Source organism: Stegostoma tigrinum, chromosome 2, assembly GCF_030684315.1.
Source record: "Stegostoma tigrinum isolate sSteTig4 chromosome 2, sSteTig4.hap1, whole genome shotgun sequence".
NCBI lineage: Eukaryota > Metazoa > Chordata > Chondrichthyes > Orectolobiformes > Stegostomatidae > Stegostoma > Stegostoma tigrinum.
Window position 1 is genome coordinate 98,586,938 of NC_081355.1, and position 21,405 is coordinate 98,608,342.

At 40.8% G+C, this 21,405-nt stretch overlaps 1 protein-coding gene across 4 annotated transcripts in view; it reads right to left on the minus strand.

Annotated features, from left to right (window-relative positions):
• LOC125465171 (contactin-associated protein-like 2) overlaps positions 1-21,405 on the minus strand; it is a 1,711,179-nt gene that overhangs the window by 246,779 nt on the left and 1,442,995 nt on the right. For all 4 annotated transcript variants that reach the window (XM_048558395.2, XM_048558386.2, XM_059638055.1 and 1 more), the window contains exon 16: positions 13,144-13,314. In XM_048558395.2, the coding sequence (XP_048414352.1) occupies positions 13,144-13,314 (171 nt within the window). The remainder of the gene's footprint in view (positions 1-13,143; positions 13,315-21,405) is intronic.

Below are 21,405 nucleotides of genomic sequence, written 5' to 3' on the forward strand. Positions count from 1 at the left end.
ATAGGATTTATGACTATTTGGAATAGTATAGTGTGATTAAAGGGAGTCAGCATGACTTTATGAAGGCAGGCCATGCCTTACAAATCTTATTAAGTTCTTTGAGGAAGTCACGAGACAGGTTGACGAGGGTCGAGCAGTGGATGTGGTGTACATGGACTTCAGCAAGGCATTTGATAAGGCTCCCCATGGCAGGCTCATTCACAATGTCAGGAGATATGGGATACAGGGTGATTTGACTGTCTGGATTCAAAATTGGTTGGCTGACAGGAGGCAGAGAGTGGTTGTAGATGGTAAGTATGCTGCCTGGAGGTCAGTGCTGAGTGGTGTCCCACAGGGCTCTGTTCTTGGGCCTCTGCTCTTTGTAGATTTTATAAATGACTTGGATGAGGAGGTTGAGGGGTGGGTTAGTATGTTTGCTGATGACACAAAGGTTGGAGGTGCCATTGATAGTATCGAGGGCTATTGCAGGCTTCAGCGAGACATTGACAGAATGCAGAGCTGGGCTGAGAAACGGCAGATGGAGTTCAACCTGGATAAATGAGAAACGATGCATTTTGGAAGGTCGAACTTAAATGCTGAATATAGGATTAAAGGCAGGATTCTCGGCAGTGTGGAGGAACAGTGGGATCTTGGTGTTCAAGTGCATAGCTCCCTCAAAGTTGTCACCCAGGTGGATAAGGTTGTTAAGAAAGCATATGGTGTTTTGGCTTTCATTAACAGGGGGATCGGGTTTAAGAGCCGCAAGGTTGTGTTGCAGCTCTACAAAACCCTGGTGAGACCACACTTGGAATATTGTGTCCAGTTCTGGTCGCCCTATTATAGGAAAGATGTGGAGGCTTTGGAGAGGGTGCAAAGGAGGTTTACCAGGATGCTGCCTGGACTGGAGGGCTTGTCTTACGAGGAGAGGTTGACTGAGCTCGGACTTTTCTCTCTGGAGAGAAGGAGGAAGAGAGGTGACCTGATCGAGGTATACAAGGTAATGAGAAGCATGGATAGAGTCGATAGCCAGAGACTTTTCCCCAGGGCAGGACTGACTGCCACGAGGGGTCATAGTTTTAAGGTGTTAGGAGGAAGGTATAGAGAAGACGTCAGAGGGAGGTTCTTCACCCAGAGAGTTGTGAGCGCATGGAATACTTTGCCAGTGGTAGTCGTGGAAGCAGAGTCATTCGTGACATTTAAGCGACTGCTGGACATGCACATGGACAGCAGTGAATTGAGGGGAATGTAGGTTAGGTTATTTTATTTTTGGATTAGGAATATTCCATGGCACAACATCGTGGGCCGAAGGGCCTGTACTGTGCTGTACTTTTCTATGTTCTATGTTCTATGACACCTCTCAACCCACTATGAAGCGAACTATGCCAAACGGACGTAATGGGTCATGTAGGCAGCTCACCACCACCTTCACAACAGCAATTAGGAATGAGCAATATTACTGACCCAGCCAGTGAAAGCCAGATCGCCTGAATGAAATTTTAAAAAATCTGATGTACAACTGTGACAAACAGTGTCTATTGTCTGAGATGACAAGGTGTAGAGCTGGATGAACACAGCAGGCAAAGCAGCATCAGAGGAGCAGGAATGCTGACATTTTGGGTCTCGTCCCTTTTCTGGAGAAGGGTCTAAATCCAAAACATCAGCTTTCCTGGTCCTCCGATGCTGCTTGGCCTGCTGTGTTCATCCAACTCTACACCTTGTTATCTCAGATTCTCCAGCATCGGCAGTTCTTACTATCTCAGAATCTATTGTCTTGCTGGTTTGTTGCAGTTTGCTGATCATAACAATACTCTTGATAGCAACCAGAGTATTTAGTTAGTATTAATTAATATGAGACAATGTTTTCATGCTGGTATCCATACTCCAGCACAGTATTAATGGTATGATTCTTTTACTTGCCTGGAAGATCTTTGCAGGAGGATTTCATTGGAGTAGAGGTGACAACCAGCTTGATTAGCAACTCTGCAAGTCCTTCAAATAACTCACATTTTTGTGTTTTGCACTGGCATCTGGGTAATCGTGCTGTCAAGAGAGTCTTGGGGTTTCTGAAAGCTCATCTGAGTGAGAGTTTGTTAAACTAGAAATTGATTTGTATGCTAATCTCATCCTCAAGTAATTTGCAGATCATTTCTGGCTCATTTTTTTCAGCATCCTCAGAAAAAAAAGTAGAATGTATCTATTCTCCAAAGCACCTACTTGCCAATAGTAAACGGTATTTTAAGAGATCTCCCCTCAGGATCAGTTTTGCATGATTTACAAAGTAAAGCTGTTTATGTTGTTAAAAGCTGTAGTTTGATGAAGGTGTCGCTTGCTGCTCAAACCATTATCTTGAAGTTTTGTGTGTTTTATTGAAGTCGAGTGCAGGGAATTTGGTTCCTTCTTTTTCCTTGGTTCACTTCATCTATGACAGACTGTCAGTAGCAGCAGGGTGTTCTATCTACAAGATGTGCTATGGAAATTTGTCAAAGATTCTTGAACAGCACGTTCCAAACCCATCACCACTTCCATCTAGAAGGAAGGCAGTATGGTGATTCAGTGGTTAGCAGAGCTGTCTCACAGCGCCGGGGATCTGGGTTCGATTCCACCCTCAGGTGACTATCTGGGTGGAGTTTGCACATTCTCCCTATGTCTGTGTGCGTTTCCTCCGGGTGCCCTAATGCCCTCCCACAGTCCAAAGATCTGTAGGTTTGGTGGATTGGTTGTGCTAAATCATCCTGTCACATCCAGAGATGTGTAGGTTAAGTGTGTTAACCATGGGAAATGGAGAGGTACAGGTTTACAGTAGGGGTTGGGCCTATGTGAGATGCTCTGTGAAGACTCAGTGTGGACTTGTGGGGTGATTGGCCTGTTTCCACACTTTAGGGATTCCATAAAAAAAAGGACAAGGGCAGCAGATAAGTGGGAAAACCACCACCTGCAAGCTCTCCTCCAAGTCACTCATCATCCTGACTTGAAAATATATTGCCATTCCTTCATTGTTGCTAATTCAAAATCCTACAATTCCCTCATAAATGGTGTTGTGGGTCAACCAATAGGACATGGGCTGCATCGGTTCAAGACGTCAGCTCACCACCATCTTCTCAAAGAAAACTTGGGATGAGCAATAAATAAAAAAGCAATGAATAAATTCTGGGGCTGGAAATCTGAACCAAAAACAGAAATTGCCGGAAAATTGCAACAGATCTGGCAGCCTCAGTGGAGAGAAATCAGAGTTAATGTTGTGGGTCCAGTGACCCTTTTTAGAACTGACGGTAGTTTGGCTCAGGATGGTTTTTACACAGATGATGGGGTGGGGGTAGTGGGGGAGTAAACAATAGGGTGGGGATAGAGTTCATAGAGAGAGAAAAACAGTTGGACAGATAAAGGAGTGGTTAATGGGGACTATTAGTGAATGACAGTGGTGGTGCGTGGTAGCAGCCCATGTGATGCCAAGGCCTGGTGTGTGGGGAAAACTTGGGGAAAGGTGTTCAAGCTCTAAAGTTTTTGAAGTTGATTTAATTCCAGAAGGCTGCAGGGTTCCCAAGGGGAACATGAGGTGATGTTCTTCTAGCTTGTGCTGAGCTTCACTGGAGCACTGCAGCAAGCCTGAGACAGGCATACTCGCCAGACAACACACGGTGGTGTGTTGAAGTGGCAAGCAACTGGAAACTTGGGGTCTTTTTTTGTGAGTGGAATGTAGGTGTTCTGCGAAGTGGTCACCCAGTTTATGCTTCGTTTCCCCAATGTAGAGGAGACCAGATTGTGAGCAGCAAATACAGCTTGGTCTATATAGTGTTTCTCTCAGTCCTCGCATGGTAATTTGTATATAACTCCAGTTTTGCTGGTTTTGGGCATGGGATCCTTTACATTCATCAGTAGCTGTCATAGGGTGCTTGTCAATTTGTAGGCTACCCTGATACCTAAGGGGTCTGAGTGATCTTGTGGTTATCTCTGAAATGTCCTTGATGTACGGTTGGGTGATTAGTGATACTGTTCATAATGTGTCTTCTTGTTGTGGTCTGTCTCAGAGGTAATGGAGGATTGTGCTTTTTGGATACCAATTTTTGTTTTGAAGACTCCATATAGGTGCTCCTGTTCTGCTTTGCGTAGTTCTGGGTTGCTGCAAAGTGTTGTGACTCATTTAAGTAGTGTCCTGATGCAGGTCTGTCTGTGGGCGTTGAGGTGGGTGCTAGTATAGCTGAGTATATAGTCCATATGCGTGGTCTTTCTATATATGCTAGTCTAGGGGACCATATTGTTTTTTACGTTCTACCATTTTGTGCAGGAAGGGTAGTTGGTTTTTGCTCTCTTCTTCTTTTGTGAATTTTATCCTGGTAAGAATGTTATTGATGTGTTGGTGGGTTTCTTCTGGTTTTGTGCATTTAATAATCACCAAGGTGTCATTTACATATTGGACCCAAAGTTTGGGTTGTATTGAAGGAAGTGCTGTCCATTTAACATGTGTGTTACTGCTCTGCAATCAGTCCTGATATTTGGAATTCCATTGGTGTTCCGTTGATTTGTTTGTATATGCCATCATAGAAAGTGGAGTGGGTTGTAAGTCACAGATCTAGTAGTTTCTTTGTGTTTTCCTTATCTTTTCTGTTGGTGGCCTGGGTTGCCTGCTGATATGATTCATCCAGCAGTGTGGCAATTGTTTCTTTGGCTAGGTCAATATTTATGGATGAAATAGTGCTGTTACGTCAAAGGATATCATCATCTCGTCCTCTTCTCTCCTGGTGTCCTTGATAATGTGGAGGAAGTCTTGGGATGAGTGGATGGATTGGATAGTGTTGTCCACCAATTTCTGTTGTAGTTCTTTGTTGTAGTTCTATATGTTGGTGTACCTGGCAGTGAGACAATAGGTCTGAGGGGGACACCACTTTGTGTACCTTGGGGAGTCCATAGAATCAGGGTGTGTTGGATCATCTGGCTTCATTTTTTGGTAATCTGTCTTGCTGATGTCTCCTGAATGTGTAATTACTTCAGGGCTGTTGTAATTCGGTTCCCTCACTGTGGTGTCGGGTCTATCACCATCTGTTGGTAGGTGTCGGTATCTGCTAGGAGTTGATCAGCTTTCTTGAAGTATTGGGTTCTGTTGGGCTCAATATCAGGGCTGTTTGCAGAATCAGTAATGTAAAGGTTAGAATGGTCAGTGCTCCAATCCATACAACCCAAACTTAGGGTCTGACAGGTAGATAACATCTTTGTGATTATTGAAAACACAAAACGAGAAGAAACCCACTGATACATAAACAGAGATAGTAAGAGCTGCAAATGCTGGAGTCACAGATAACACAGTGTGGAGCTGGAGGAACACTGCAGCGCACAGATAGGCAGCATCAGAGGAGCAGGAAAGCTGACATTTCAGGTCGGGACCCTTCTTCGGAAGAAGAGTCCGAACATGAAAACAACATTCTTACTGGGATAAAATTCACAAAAGAAGAAGAGAACAAAAACCAACTACCCTTCTTGGACATAATGATAGAACGCAAAAACAATGGGGAACTCCAGACCAGCGTATATCGAAAGACCACACAAATGGACCAGATACTCAATTACACGAGCAGTCACCCCAACACCCACAAACGGACTGCATCAGTACACTAATTAAATGAGTGACAACACATTGCAGCAACACAGAACCATGCAAAGCAGAACTGGAGCACTAATTCAGAGTCTTCAAAACAAAGGGTACCCGAAAAGCATAATCCATCATTACCTCTGAGACAGACCACAACAAGAAGACATCAACACGAACAGTGTCACTAATCACCTAGCCATACATCAAGGACATTTCAGAGATGATCACAAGGCCACTCAGACCCCTAGGTATCAGGGTAGCCCACAAACCAACAAGCACCCTATGACAGCTACTGACGAATGTAAAGGACCCCATACCAAAACCAGCAAAACTGGAGTTATATACATAATACCATGCAAGGGCTGTGAGAAACACTATATCGAATAAGCTGGAAGAAAATTGACTATATGGACACTTGAACACCAACTAGTCACCAAGAGACATGACCAATTCTCACTTGTCTCAGTACACATGGACAACAAAGGACACAAATCTAACTGGGACAACACATCGATAATCGCACAAGCCAAACAGAGACACAACAGGGAATTCCTGGAAGCCTGGTATTCTAACTGGAACTCCATCAACAAACACATTGAATTAGACCCTGTGTACATACCATTGAGAAACAAAACCAGAAGTAATACCAATCACCCAGGAAACCGAGGCATACAAATAATAAGCAGGACAGAACATTGACTCTTCATTGGAGGTGCACTGCCGATGTTACCTAGCATGGTGTTGAAACATCTGCAACCAAACACACTGGTTTGGTGGACAAATCTACAACCTCATCCACAACCCAAGCTACAAATCTTCGCGATAACATTTTATACCTGAAATTCCAGCCCATAGTATGCTTTGGCCATCGAAGTTCCTCATAATCCAATGCAAATGTTTCCTCACTCATCCTTCAATGCAGCTGTCATCAAAACCTCATTTGTCACTCTGATCTCAAACATTGCCATTATACAAATCGAGACAAAGCCAAACAAAATTATTTAATAGAATGGATTGCATATATTATACAAATCAACAGACATCCAGGATAATCTAGTCCTGAGGTTCAAGTGACAGCTGTGAACTGTTTGAGTTTTGTCACATTGGTTTATAAGGGCAATGAACCAATTGATTAGATAACTGTCTTGCATGCACCCCATGGATTCATTACTCTTCATATAATTTCGGTCCGAGTGTGATTGAGCTTTAAGGAGAAGTTTACATGCTCGAGAGCAGTACACATTCCTTTTGAAAGACAACTACCTGAAATATTGTTTGTAATGATCAAACATCATTTGATAACTGTTATTGAAGATCCACGATAATTTTGATAATGACAATATCTCTGACCACACATTCTTGTCTGTCTTAAATCAATGAGAGTCTAAAAACATAATCTGCATGAAAACTATGCAGGAAACCTCAGTATGCCTTTGTTTACAAATACGTAAATTAATTACTTGAATTATGTCCCTTGTATATGACATAATTGTCTTGAAAATGATCTACAAATTTACCAGTGCTTTTCTTTATTTAATCCTCACAATATGCTAAAACAAAGCTCTAATGTTCTTTTTATAAATACAATGCATCTTAAATGCTGCTGCCTCAGGGGTTTTTTCTTTCACTTATAATGGCCATCTTGCATGTCACAGCAAATTTTCATTGTTCAACTAAGTGGATAAACTGTCAAGAATGAAATAGTGTCTTTAATGGCCCATTTTTTTTCAAAATCTAGTAGCTGAGGGACATTTGCTTCTGTTATCATTTCACAAATATAAAAAGTAGTTTAAATGAGGTTTATACTACATGTGGGCTTGTGTATATTTCTAATTTCTGTCATAGATTCGAGAAGGTTACAGTGAAGGGAACATTCTTTGTATTGCTGTGAGAACTTGTATAATTATAATTCTCTCACTTGATATAATTTTTGTCATTTAAAGCTAAGAATCAAACATTTAGTTCTATCAGTACAGTGGCAGTCATATACCTGAATATGGGACAAGAGCAGGTTTAAAATTAGAACCAGAAATTATGGACTGAAATTTAATTTGTAGTAATGCTTGGATTTAGGGTTGGGTGCAATGCTTAGGAAGAGGCAAAACTAGAGAAAATGATAACGCATTGCAAAGCCAGTTTCACCCTGCTGACTTCTGTATTTAAAAGGCATTCAGTTGCACATGAACAACTCTCTAGGGGAGGTTGGCCATCAATTTCAATGTTAAAGGCATTATTACATCAATATAAGCATCGCTTTTGCAATTTAGCTATCCATCGAAAGGTTTTGCAGATTTCTTGAAACTTGCCAGTGAGAAGAATACAAGAACATAGTGGCAATTGAGGAAATTGAAGATATAATAGAATATATCACTAAGCATGAAATCTTAATGCTAGCTCCTTCCTTACCTGCATGTGAGAATAGCTTCGTTCACAGTATGTGCTGAGGTATTACTTGATATGACTTTGGGGTTTTATGTGATTGATTTCCATCTTGGAACTTTGTTCCATCCTGGCAGCACGTGTGCTAGTCTGTTGTTTTATTTCAGTCTATATATGAGCGTGAAGGTGACTACTGGCAGCAGCAAAAGCCTGCTCCTCACAGCCTGCAGCTCCACTGGAGATGGTATGAATACAGATGCCACTTACAGGAGGTTCAAGGGGTGTGCTGGCCGAGAGCTTCTTTGGCATGTTTAGATTTTTATGTCAGGTGGTAGGAGACAATTGCAGCCTGTGAGAGTCACCACTGCGCCAATCCTCTTTGCCTTGGAACCTACCAGGCTTTACCTGAGACATTTATAGTTTAGCAGCCACAAAATCCACAAGCCAATTGACTGTTTGCTATTTTGCCAATAAGGTAGAACTTTTCTGCAATTACGTCAATCAGAACAATTGGTTTTCAACTCTCCCTGACTTCCTATGGGTGTAGGGTCGCATTAACTGCCTCAGATAGCAATCAAGACACCTGTAAATCACGCAGGAGGATTCATCAACTGCAATGTCCAGCCAATGTGTGACCACAAAATATATTTTCTCCAGATGTTTGGGTGTCTGCCATGTTACCTTTGACCTGCAATAGTCCAACCTCCTTGAACACTTTACATCAAGGAACAGAGGCATCATCTGACTGCTCCGAGTCAAGAGTGACCCACTTAAAACGTGCTCAATGACATGAGCAAGGAACTGAATCAAGGCACCCAGGAACGGTGCTACAAAAGTGCCGTTGAGGAAGTGATTGATGTGCTACAAGATAGACTTTAAGTGGCTAGGAAATCCAGGGCATCCTTCAGTAAGCGTCAGTCAAGGTCTTCAGAATAGCTTAATGTCCTCTGCGTGATGTATTTCAAAAGCTGTAATGTTTGGCCCTGCAGGAGGACCAAGGCACAGAGTACAGAACCTCTTCTGGGCAGAATGCTTCAGATGTCTTTGCTTTTCTGAGTTTTACCTGGGTTTCATCAGTACATCCGTATGCAAAAGTCGCTGTCCACACACAATGCCAACTAATCCCACACCTCCACTACTCTCCCACACAAAGCAGTACAACAAATAATCAAGATTCTTCTAACACAGAAACATTGAAGATAGGAGCTGGAGGAGGCTAGTTGGCCCTTCAAGCCTGCTCTGCCATTCTTCATGATCATGGCTGATCATCTAACTTAATAGCCTAATCCTGCTTTCTCTCCATTAACTTTGATCCCATTCACCCCAAGTGTTATATCTAGCTGCCTCTTGAATACATTCAATTTTTGGTATCAACTACTTCCTGTCGTGATGAATTCTGCAGGCTCACTACTCTTTGGGTGGAGAAATATCTCCCCATCTCCGTCCTAAATGGTCTACCCTGAATCCTCAGACTGTGACCAGAGATAATGGGAACTGCAGATGCTGAAGAATCCAAGATAACAAAGTGTAGGACTGGATGAACACAGCAGGCCAAGCAGCATCTCAGGAGCACAAAAGCTGACGTTTCGGGCCTAGACCCTTCATCAGGCTGTGACCCCTGGTTCTGGACATATCCACCGTCGAGAACATCTTCTCTCCATCTACCCTGTCTAGTCCTGTTAGACTTTTATTAAGTCTCCATGAAATTCCCCCTCATTTGTATGAACTCTTGCAAAAATAATCGTAACCCAGTCGATCTCTCCTCATACGCCAGTTATGCCATGCCCAAATTCAGCAGGTAAACCTTTGCTGCTCTCCCTCCAGGTACCCACTGCTTAGCACCAATTCATATCTTACCATTCATGACAAGTTAAAAGGCCACATGTGAGGCAACAACCAAACCTGTGTGACACAGGAGCAAAGTAGAAAGAAATTATACTTGAGGGTCTCAACAAAAACAATTTAACCATCTAACCTTGTGCAACTGCTGATCTTTAATTTTGCTTTCCATCACACTTTTGTTTTAACCTCTATTAATAAGAGATAGAGGAAGACCTCTCAAGTCCCAGATCTGGCCGTTGAATTGCTTCTGGTCATTGTCTTCTTGTTACCAGGGCCTGTGAACACTTCTTCAAAGACTGTTTGATCTGCATGCATGATATCAGGGGCTGAATTGGCCATTAGTATATCAGGTCAATTAGTTTCTGTCTGGGGTGATGGAAGGAAGGGGTAATGTGTGAGAAGTTGAAGAATTTGGAGCTGACCCTTTTTTTACCATCACCCCTTTCAAGGCTGACCCTCATTTCCCACTAGCTGTGAGTTGAAGCATGCATTTCTGCAGATCAATGGAGCAATGAACAATTAGGATATTGCTCATCTCAGTTAAGACAGCAATCATAGCAAACAGGTGATTGTTGAGCTTTTGTGTACACTTATTTGTTTGCCACATCTGGTGCTGCATACAGAGTGCCACTCTTTCCATGGACAAAGATGATATCACAAAAGTCTGCAATGTCATGGCATTCGTACTTGAGAATGACTCCCTGAGTCTCTTTGCAATCATGTATAATACAACTGGTATATAATACCGGTAAATTGTACATTCTGTGCTGATCTATAGAAGTGTCATGTTTGTCAATGGAACACAACATACGGCATCTGTGCTTAGCTGAGCAAAACATGAATTCTGTAGACTCTGACATGGACACTCCATTGCTCTGTCTGTCACTGCCATCTGCTCTTGCTCACTTGCGATGCTGAGTCTGCAGGTACACACAAAGCTATCTGACTTATGAGTTCCACTGAAGGAGTTGGTGCATAGTGTGCATGAATCCTATGATGGTGCATCCTTCTACAATAGCTACAATGAGTGGCTTGAAGGCCCTCTGGGAGATTAAAGATCAAGATTAGAACGTTTTGAGTGATCATGTTCCATTCAGTCATGGCATCAAGTCAACATGAGAGAGCGTTATATGTCATGTCGCTGTGTCATTTTTTTTTCTGTCACAACGTAGGCTGGGAGACTGTCATTATTTCTGTCAGCCTGGCATGTTGAGACTCCGTTGGTACCCAGTATCACCTCTGAACTCAATTTCCCTGCCATCCTCAGGCATTACACCATGCTTGGCATTGAATCCATGTGCATGGCACCATACTTCTGTTGCTGACTCTGTGGGCAATCTCCAGCCAGACCTCATTTGTTCTGTTATCGGACTCCTTTCCTCCTCTCATTAGCACATAACATCACAACCAAGGAGGTGCCAGTGAAAAAGTGTGCAGTCCTTGAACACATATATTTCATTCTGTTCTGCTTCCAACTCCAAAATAGCTCAAATTTCATATTTGGAACACCCCTTTGCATTATAATGACTAATGCAAGTTGTCACCATGCCTGGTCAAGGGAATCAGTCAGGAGCTCCGGAAATGCAAATAATTGGGACAAGAAATTATTGACAGAGACACTATTGGATCCACACCCCATTCCCTCAAATTATGCCCCACCCCTAGTTTCCATGTGAAAATAAAGTGTTGCCTATTACATGACATTACTTATTAACAATTTTCTGTCAACCTGACATTTTCTAACCTTGAAATACTGCGTGTTCACCGTTTTTAAATAGAAAATTTTACTATTGAAAAATCTTTCATGAAGAAGAAATAACAGACAAATTGTTATTTATTTAATAGTATTCTGCCAACACTTTGAGAAAGGGAAATCCTACGTGAATGAAAATTCCTTTCTGAGAGTTCTGATGCCTCATGTTGCTTATGACTGACCAGCAGTGTGTAAAAACAATTAGCTTTTCTAGACTTAGAGATGTTTGCAAAACATTGGGTGTGAACAATCTTCAATCTTTGTCAACTGTTCATTTGATCTGGGCAAATAGAGATACGCAAGAGAGTAACATGATAAATGGACAGGATAGAGTTCTGTTGTTTACTGGATTTTATCATAAGGCTCATACTGCAAGGATTTACAAACTGGCTAAAGGTGAAATGTGCCCTCTGTCACACAATTTAAACATGAATACTGAACTTTTCACAATTAAGAGTTTTAGAAGTGTTGTTATAACGTAAGCTTGAGATGGTTTTGGTTGGAGAATACCAGAGCAGAAAATGCTGGAATGATCTACACACCCATGCAATATTTTATAAACACTTGTCACATTTCTTTAAAATATTGGTGGACCATTCCACATGCTTTGCAGTAACCCTAAATTGTTTTTAAGTTGAAAAGATCCTTGCAGCACCAGGGACCTGAGTTTGACTCTCCTCTCTGATGACTGTCTGTGCGGAGTTTAAACATTCCCCCTGTGTCTGCGTGGGTTTCCTCTGGGTGCTGCGGTTTCCTCCCACAGTCCAAAGATGTGCAGGGTAGGTGGATTGGCCATGCTTGAGGTATCCAGGGATGTGCAGGTGAGGTGGACTATCAATGGGAAATGTAGGATTACTGGGATAGTGTAGGGGGCTGGGATAGAATAGAGGGGTGTGTTTGGGTGGGATGTTCTTCAGAGAGTTTTGTGTGAACTCGGTGTACTGAATGGCCTGCTTCTACACTGTTGGGATTCTATGATTCAATGATCAACATGCTGCACCGTACTTTATAAATACTACGTACTTCTCTTCACAATATTGGTGGACTGTTCCATATGCTCTGCGGTAACATTAAAATATTTAAAATTAAATTGAAAAGAAAAGCTACATTTATGCCCGAAACGTCAGCTTTTGTGCTCCTGAGATTCTGCTTGGCCTGCTGTGTTCATCCAGCCTCACATTTTATTATCTTGGAATTCTCCAGCATCTGCAGTTCCCATTATCTCTCTTTATGCTTTAGCTACAGGTTTAGCAAAGTGTTGGCAGACTACCTGCGCAAGGTGGTGTTGGCACCCTGGCCGAAACAACTGCAGTATTATGTTGAAGTCTCCACTGCAGCGTTAGACAACAATGCTTAGAGACTGCAACATAACAATTGGTTCCCACTAACTCCTGCATTATAGTACAACTGCAACAATGTGTTATGCACATAATTTATATGGACAGCTGTTGGATTAAACTTTTGTTTTTCCTTGTTACAGACACTTTATATGATTAATATTATTTACGTTTATATTAATGTAGAAATGTTAATGATGCTTCCTGGTAAATTACATCTAACTATTATGTACATAGTCGAAAGAAACCTGCACTTTTGCGGAATAACTTACATTTCAGCTCCAGCCTTATAAAGTCTGTATTGCCCAAGTTTTCGAGGAATACTCCATAAGGAACGGAGGTCTTGAAGTAAAATGAGATGTCAGCACTGGTCTCTCCATGGAAAGTTGAGAAGTGCAGATAGGATGAAGGTGTATTGAATGAGGCAGCATTCCAATAATTTCCTAATAGAGATGGAGAGAGAGGGAAAAATAACAGTAACTGATTCAACAAGTTGCCTTGAATAATAAGTGATACAGTGATGGAACAGCTGGTGCACTGATAAAACGTCAAAGCTTTCCAAAATCTCATCAGTTATGATACAAAAAGAACATTACTTGCACAGGAGAAATTAACCTTATGCTTAGTCATTCATCCTGTCATTTTTATAGCACAGGCACATAATGCTTGGTGGGAGTTGCTGTCACTTACAATAAACACACAGTGGTTACTTTCTATAGATTGCAGCTCTAGTGAGTCACTGGAGACTGGAAAGTTTAAGGATTTAAACTATTTGGCAGGTAGTTCACTCTCAGAAACAATTCAGTTGATATAAGCGCTGACATATGACAAGGTCTGCTGCTGTCATTATATTTGCACAACAAGGTTTGTGTATGGTAAGAAAGAAAGTATTAAGATTTAAAGTGAATTATTTGCATGGAGCAGCCAGAAAATCTTAAAGCATCTGATCAAACAGAACGATATTTATTCAGAGGGATCTTACATTGGAGTCAGAATAAACAGTCATAAGGAGACTGGTAATGAACAACCCAAATAATTTGTCCATTATATTTCTTTTATTCACCACAGACAAGAACTTCAACTCAGGAAAAAATATTTTTAATTAGCCTGTTGGGACAGATTTTGACACACCGCTGGTACAGTTGGAGCTTAAGAAGGATCTTCTAGCTACAGGTTATGGCATTACCCCTGTGCCACAAGACTCAAGAACTACAACTTAGATGTTACAGGGTGGCAGGAAATGTAACTCTGAGGGATGACTTTAGGGCTGTTAATTTGGGTAGAGTGATGTAATAATTCAGTACAGAATTTCTAAAAGATCTGTCTTCTGGTATCATGTGTAAATGATAACACTTCCATTGTGACCCAAGACAGTAACGTCACTTGACAATGCAGAATAGTCCTTAAAGCAAAGCATGCACTCAGATGTATATTTTCCATTTGAAGTTATCAAAGAATATTAAACAACAGCAGCAAACCCAACAGAGGTCAGCTACATAGCACCTAACTCTGGCTTGTTTGGCATAACACTTCAAAGAATTTATTAACAAATCATAAAATCACTCATTAACATTTTCAATTAAAATTATATCGACTTCAACCAAAAAAAAGACAAATTTAATTAATGACAATCTAAGCATGTGAACCCAAGGGTGGACTAACATTGGCTATCTTAACTGGTTTTCCATTAAACCTGTCCAATTTCACTCAGTAAAAACTGAAAGAACTGTGGATGCTATAAATCAGGCAAAAAAACAGAAGTTTCTGGAAAAACTCAGCAGGTCAGGCAGCATCCGTGGAGAGAAATCAGAGTTCATGTTTTGGGTCTGGTGACCCTTCCTCACAACTGGGATAATCAATATCTTCGAATCAAACAGGAAAAGCAAGTTTGGGCAATCCTATTTGGTTAAATTTTGTCTTTTTTTAAAAAAGTAGCTTGTTCAGGCATGTTATGACACATCCCTGGAGCCAAGGGGACTTGAACCAAGACCTCCTTGCCCAGAGGTAGGGCCACTATCATATCACCAAAAAACAATTGTAACTGATTTTAACTCTGTACAAGTGGAAAGGTCTTGAATGAAGGAAAATTTTGTCCAATTTGTGGCATCTACAAATTTTCAACCAATGGCAAAGTTACTTTGAAAAACATGTTAACAGTCAAAACTCAACTTCCGTTTACAGTTGCAACAAATAATCGAAGAAGCTTAATTAAACAGATCTCAGCAAAAAAAAAGTTCAGTAGGCGTTTTAGAGGAGCACAGTTTGGCAATTAAAACATGTTGGATAGATTTGAGACTGATTAACTCATCAACTGTCACAAGTCGAAGCTTTTACTATAGTGATGGCTATTATGAATTTGGAATGGAAATTATTAATAATCCAACTGACATTAACATAACATTTCAAGAGATCTTTAAAAGTCTGCATTAATTAAAAATAATCATGTCAGATCAAAAGTATGCAGATTAAAAAAAAGGTCACTTTTCAAAGCTCCAAACTGAATGAGCCAGATCTTCCAACCAACAATTAGGTAGCTGATAGTTCAGCTGATTAAAAAAAAGCAGTCCCAAAGTGTTGGGTCACTTGAGCCATTAGAAACTTAATTTATTAGTGAGAGGGCCTATGCCTACGCCACACTTGGTTGAGCTAGCATAGCTAACATAGAAAGAGCTTATCTAGTGCAGTAGAGAGGACGTACATCCATATTTTCAACACTCCACAAAGTTCAGAAAGATTGCAGAAATTACTCAAATTAAGCTTGAAGGTCCAAATCATTGATATGTCCCTTTCCATTTTTCCAACAGCTAATTCCTCAGTGAGGATATAATCTATCACCATATTAAAATAATGACAACATAAGACTATGTAACCAGAAAATGGTTAATTATGTTGCTTTCCAAAGTCTATAAAGCTCCTGATGCAACATGCATTATACACAAATTAAAAATTGATGTGAACTGACTATTATTTTTTCAGAGAAAGTAAGAACTGCTGATGCTGGAGTCAGAGATATTACTTTATGTTGGCTTATTTCATGACCAGCACCATATTATCTGTACGTAACTCCTGAACAAAATTAATATTATCAAGTTCCTAGCTTTAAATTATCACTGAATGAATGGCTATGATTCAGAATTTTAAAGCATCTTCTCTCAACTTTTTATTCTATTGAATTTTACGTGCTATACCTTATATTTCACACACCTTCTGTTTCTGTTTGATTACACACAAATTCCATGACTTTTTAATTGTTCATTCGTGGGAAGAGGACATCACTGGCTTGGCCAACATTTATTGCCCATCCCTACTTGCCCTACTTGCAGTTAAGAGTCAACCACATTGCTGTGGGTCAAGGGTCACATGTAGATCAGACCAGGTAAGTTACAGCAGTTTCCTTCCTAAGAGGGCAGATGGGTTTTTCCTGACAATTGACAATGGTTTCATGCCCATCATCATACTCAATTCCAGATTTTCATTTAATTTAAATTCCATTATCTGCTGTGGTAGGATGTGAAGCTGGGTCCCTGGAACATTACCTGTGCCTCTGAATTACCAGTCCAGTGATAGTATCACAAGGCTGTTGCCTCCCCCAAAAGTAGATGAGAAACCTGCTTCATGTGTCTGTAAGAGCTGATTTTGAGTTACATATTTTGAGGTACATGAGAACGAACTTTTGAGTTTTCTTCCATCCCTAGAGATGAGATCGTCTCAATTCCAAAGAATAACAGGTTCTGTTACTAGAAAAGTGACTCTTCGTTTACTTTGATTAACTAGAACAGTGTCATCAGAAATGTTTGACAAACTCTGGGACAGAATCTTTTGACCTCTGTGACAGAAGTTTACAATACGTTATTGTCAGGAAACTAAAGTTGAGGAAAATGTTTTTTGTTCATTTTCAAATCTGTGAAGCCAATGGAAATAAAAATGGAAGCATAAAATGAAAAGAAAATCAAGTGGATAATTTAGAAAATTAGTAAATGGGAATTTGGCTGTGATTCAATTTCTAGGTTCTGTTGTCTGATTTTTCCTAAATATAGCATGAGCAGCAAACTACAAAATACTCTTTTAATGCCTTAGCAGTGTCTCCTTGTGTAACTTCCCTTTTTGATCATTAATTTGCCTTTGCATCATACTTTTGCTATTTATATGTATATAAAAATCTTTTATTATTGCTGCTAGACTTATTTCATATGTCCTTTTCATTTTACATTTTTGCTTCACCTCTCCTCGCTTCTATATTCAACTAGTTTTTTATTTGTATTTTCTACCTAACACCTGTCAGAAATACATCTGTTTCTTCTGCATCTTAATTTCCATTTCCTTTGTCATCCAGACTTCTCTGGATTTGTTCAGACTAATGTTCCTTTTCAAGGAAACTTTATTATTGTCAAGTGAGGAGGGGGATTGGCTACTGTCTATTTTCATACCTGTCTATAAATTCCTTGTAACTTTGTTCATTTACATTACTAGGAACTAATTAGTAGTCCATCGACCACATCACAGAAAATAATTGCAACATCATTGTTTCTTTGCTTTAGCCAGATAGATTTCACCCTTGATACCTCTGGAACATTCTATTTTTCCAGCACTGAAATGTATCCTTAATCAACCCAGTCACTCCTCCTTCTTCTCTTCCTTTCTTATCTTTCCTGAATATCTTGTATCTATTAATACTTAACCCTAGTCCCAACTGCTTGGAATCAGGTCTCTCTCACAGCCGCAATGTCAATAATTCCACATGGCAATCTGCACCAACTGCTCATCATTCTTATATGCCACATTCTAGAAACCCTGATTTAAATGTTATTACTTTCTCGTTCATCCTGACCTTACCAATTGACTTATTGTTGTGGTGCTGTATCTCTTGTAGTGTCTTCTCCACCTCGGTATTCATCATCTTATGTGTCTAATGACTATGGTTAAGGTGGTGAACCAGAGGAATGACAGTAGAAAATAGCAAGCTTTAATTTCACACATTTTTCATCCTCCTCAAATAAAACCATGCTTAAAAACTTGACAAAAGTAAGAGATGGATCCTGGGAGAGACTGAAGGGAAGGTTAAAGAGTTAAAAGCTGTTGAAGGCAGAGTGAAAAAAATAGATATATTGATTTGTGTACATAACTGACAAACCAGTGAAGACAATGTAGGTAATTGTCTTAACCATCTCCAGATGTAAATCCAAGTTACAAAGGGGACTTTTTCTTTTACAATTTGTTTGTGTACCTTGATTTCCCAGGGTACATTCTAGAATGACACAAATTAATCTGACTCATTAGTAGTTATGTGGAACTCAATTTAATGAGCCAATGAATGATTGTAGAAACATCATTATGGCACTGTTAGATGGCTAATACATTCAACATATTATAGTCTCACAGTTTAAAAAAGTGTATTCCTTCAATTTTGTACTTTTTTTCTGCAATTATGTATTTCTGCAACTTCCCCAGTGATTCACTGGTTTTCTGGATCAATAGTACAGATGATACAATCAACCTCAATGCTCTGGGTCAAAAAAAGGAAAATCAAGCAAGCTTCCTCTTAGTGTAAATTATCCAGTGGACTTTGCTGGAACAGTATTTGTGATTAACAGAATGATTTCAACAAGGGAGGCTGTTTGACTCATCAAGTTTATTTACTTTAAGCTTGTTCCCTTAATTTTAAATTGTTTGACATATTCCTATCAAATGTATCTCTTCAAAGATCTCCACATTAAATTTCATCTGCCATGTGTCTGCCCATTTCACTGACTATTCTGCATTGTCTTAAAGTCTAAAACTATTCTCCTCACAGGTCATAATATTTCCAAGTGTTTTAACATATGCAAATATTGATATTGCATGCTGCACACACAAATCTAGATGATTAACATAGGTCATGAAAATCTATGATGAGTACCAGTCTCTGGGGAATCCATCTCTATAGCTGTCCTGTCCAATTGTTGCTCTCTAAAGGTTTCCATCCTGAAACTTCATGCACTGAACCCACCTCCAGTATGAGATCCAAAAATACATCCTTCTTCACTGGGGCAGAACATAATGATCTAGAAAATTCATGTGACATACTTGACAAACTTTCACTAACAGAAACTGAGCATCGCTTTGCTTCCTCTCTTCCCATTCAATTAAAATGAAAATTTTTAAGTACCAGAAGTGTTTGTGCAAAATTGACTTGATTTAGCATATGGAGAAACTTTACAATGCTGGCATCTAACATCCAATGCCAATGATCCAGCTACAGGCAGCCAATTAAGGAGTCCGCTGGTTAAATGGAGAGTACCTGCATCTTACCCAAAAGTTCCCAGTTCAATTCCATAAGATTTGAGAATGCAAGTGTGGTGAAGGCACTTTTCAAAATTAATATTCACTTCTAAACATGTTGCATGGTCTTGATTTCACTTTATTAATGTCAGCAACTTTGTTGACACTAGCTTAGGCAGAGAGCTAAGTGGATAGGCACATCTCACAGGTAACACGGAAGCATGGTTATAGGGAAGTTAGGAGCATGTACTTTATGTGGAAGAAACAAGCTGTTGATACTTTTCTTCACTTTTTGTTTGAACGTTCATATTAGTCTCCAAAGATGTACTCACCACTCTGGGTCACGGCTGAATTTGAAAGGTCAGATGGCCGTCCCTTCTGTGTATTTAAAGACATGTCTGAAAGGCTAACATGTGGCTGAATTTATCACTACATCTCAATCTGCTGTTGCGAAATCAAATCTTTCCATGCTGCTTAATTCTGCAACCCTGTGTGCAATGTTTCCCTCTTGATGGGCACTATAGCCATTTGAGTCTCTGTCAAAGTAATTAAAATCCTTTTTCAATGGTCTGTAATTCCTGCACACCTCTGTAATTTAACTCAGAAGCATAGAAGATAGGAGTAAAGTAAGACACTCAAGTCACTAATAATAAAATGTGAGGCTGGACGAACACAGCAGGCCAAGCAGCATCTCAGGAGCACAAAAGCTGACGTTTCGGGCCTAGACCCTTCATCAGAGAGGGGGATGGGTTGAGGGTTCTGGAATAAATAGGGAGCGAGGGGGAGGCGGACCGAAGATGGAGAGAAAAGAACATAGGTGGAGAGGAGAGTATAGGTGGGGAGGTAGGGAGGGGATAGGTCAGTCCAGGGAAGACAGACAGGTCAAGGAGGTGGGATGAGGTTAGTAGGTAGGAGATGGAGGTGCGGCTTGGGGTGGGAGCGAGGGATGGGTGAGAGGAAGAACAGGTTAGGGAGGCAGAGACAGGCTGGACTGGTTTTGGGATGCAGTGGGTGGAGGGGAAGAGCTGGGCTGGTTGTGTGGTGCAGTGGAGGGAGAGAATGAACTGGGCTGGTTTTGGGATGCGGTGGGGGAAGGGGAGATTTTGAAACTGGTGAAGTCCACATTGATACCATTGGGCTGCAGGGCTCCCAAGCGGAATATGAGTTGCTGTTCCTGCAGCCTTCGGGTGGCATCATTGTGGCACTGCAGGAGGCCCATAATGGACATGTCATCTAAAGAATGGGAGGGGGAGTGGAAAATGGGTCTCTGCATCCCAAAACCAGTCCAGCCTGTCTCTGCCTCCCTAACCTGTTCTTCCTCTCACCCATCCCTTCTTCCCACCCCAAGCCGCACCTCCATCTCCTACCTACTAACCTCATCCCACCTCCTTGACCTGTCCGTCTTCCCTGAACTGACCTATCCCCTCCCTACCTCCCCACCTATACTCTCCTCTCCACCTATCTTCTTTTCTCTCCATCTTCGGTCCACCTCCCCCTCTCTCCCTATTTATTCCGGAACCCTCACCCCATCCCCCTCTCTGATGAAGGGTCTAGGCCCAAAACATTAGCTGTTGTGCTCCTGAGATGCTGCTGGGCCTGCTTCGTCATCCACCCTCACATTTTATTATCTTGGATTCTCCAGCATCTGCAGTTCCCATTATCACTCAATTCCCTAAGCCTGCTTTGGCATTCATTATGATCATAAGTCATCACTGAGCTCAATACCGTAAATCTGCCCTTCCCCTGTATCCCTTGACCCCTTTCATCACAGAAGTTATGTCTACCTCCTTCTTGAAAACACATCATGTTTTGGCCTCAATTTCTGTGGTAATGAGTTCAACATGCTCACCACTTTGCATGGAGAAATTTCTCTTCATCTCAGTTCTAAAACTTTTATCCCATATCCTTAAATTATGACCCATGGCTCTGGACTACCACACCATCTGGAACATTTTTCTTTCACTTATCTTGTCTAGCCCTGTTAAAACTTTATGGGTTTCTATGAGTTTTCTCCTCCCCGTCTTCTCTAAACTCCAGTGAACAAAATCCTAACCAGCTCAGTCTGTCCTCATATGTCATTCCCATCATCCCAGGGATCAATTTGGTAAATCTTCATGCACTCCTTTGAAAGCAAGACCATTCTTCCTCAGATAAGAATGCAAAAACTTCAGCCTATATTTCAGTTTTGTGGTTCTGACCATAATAATGACCTGAGATCTTAGTTGCTGTCAGTTCAATATGCCACTGTGTCCCCTGGCTAACGTTTCCATCTCAGG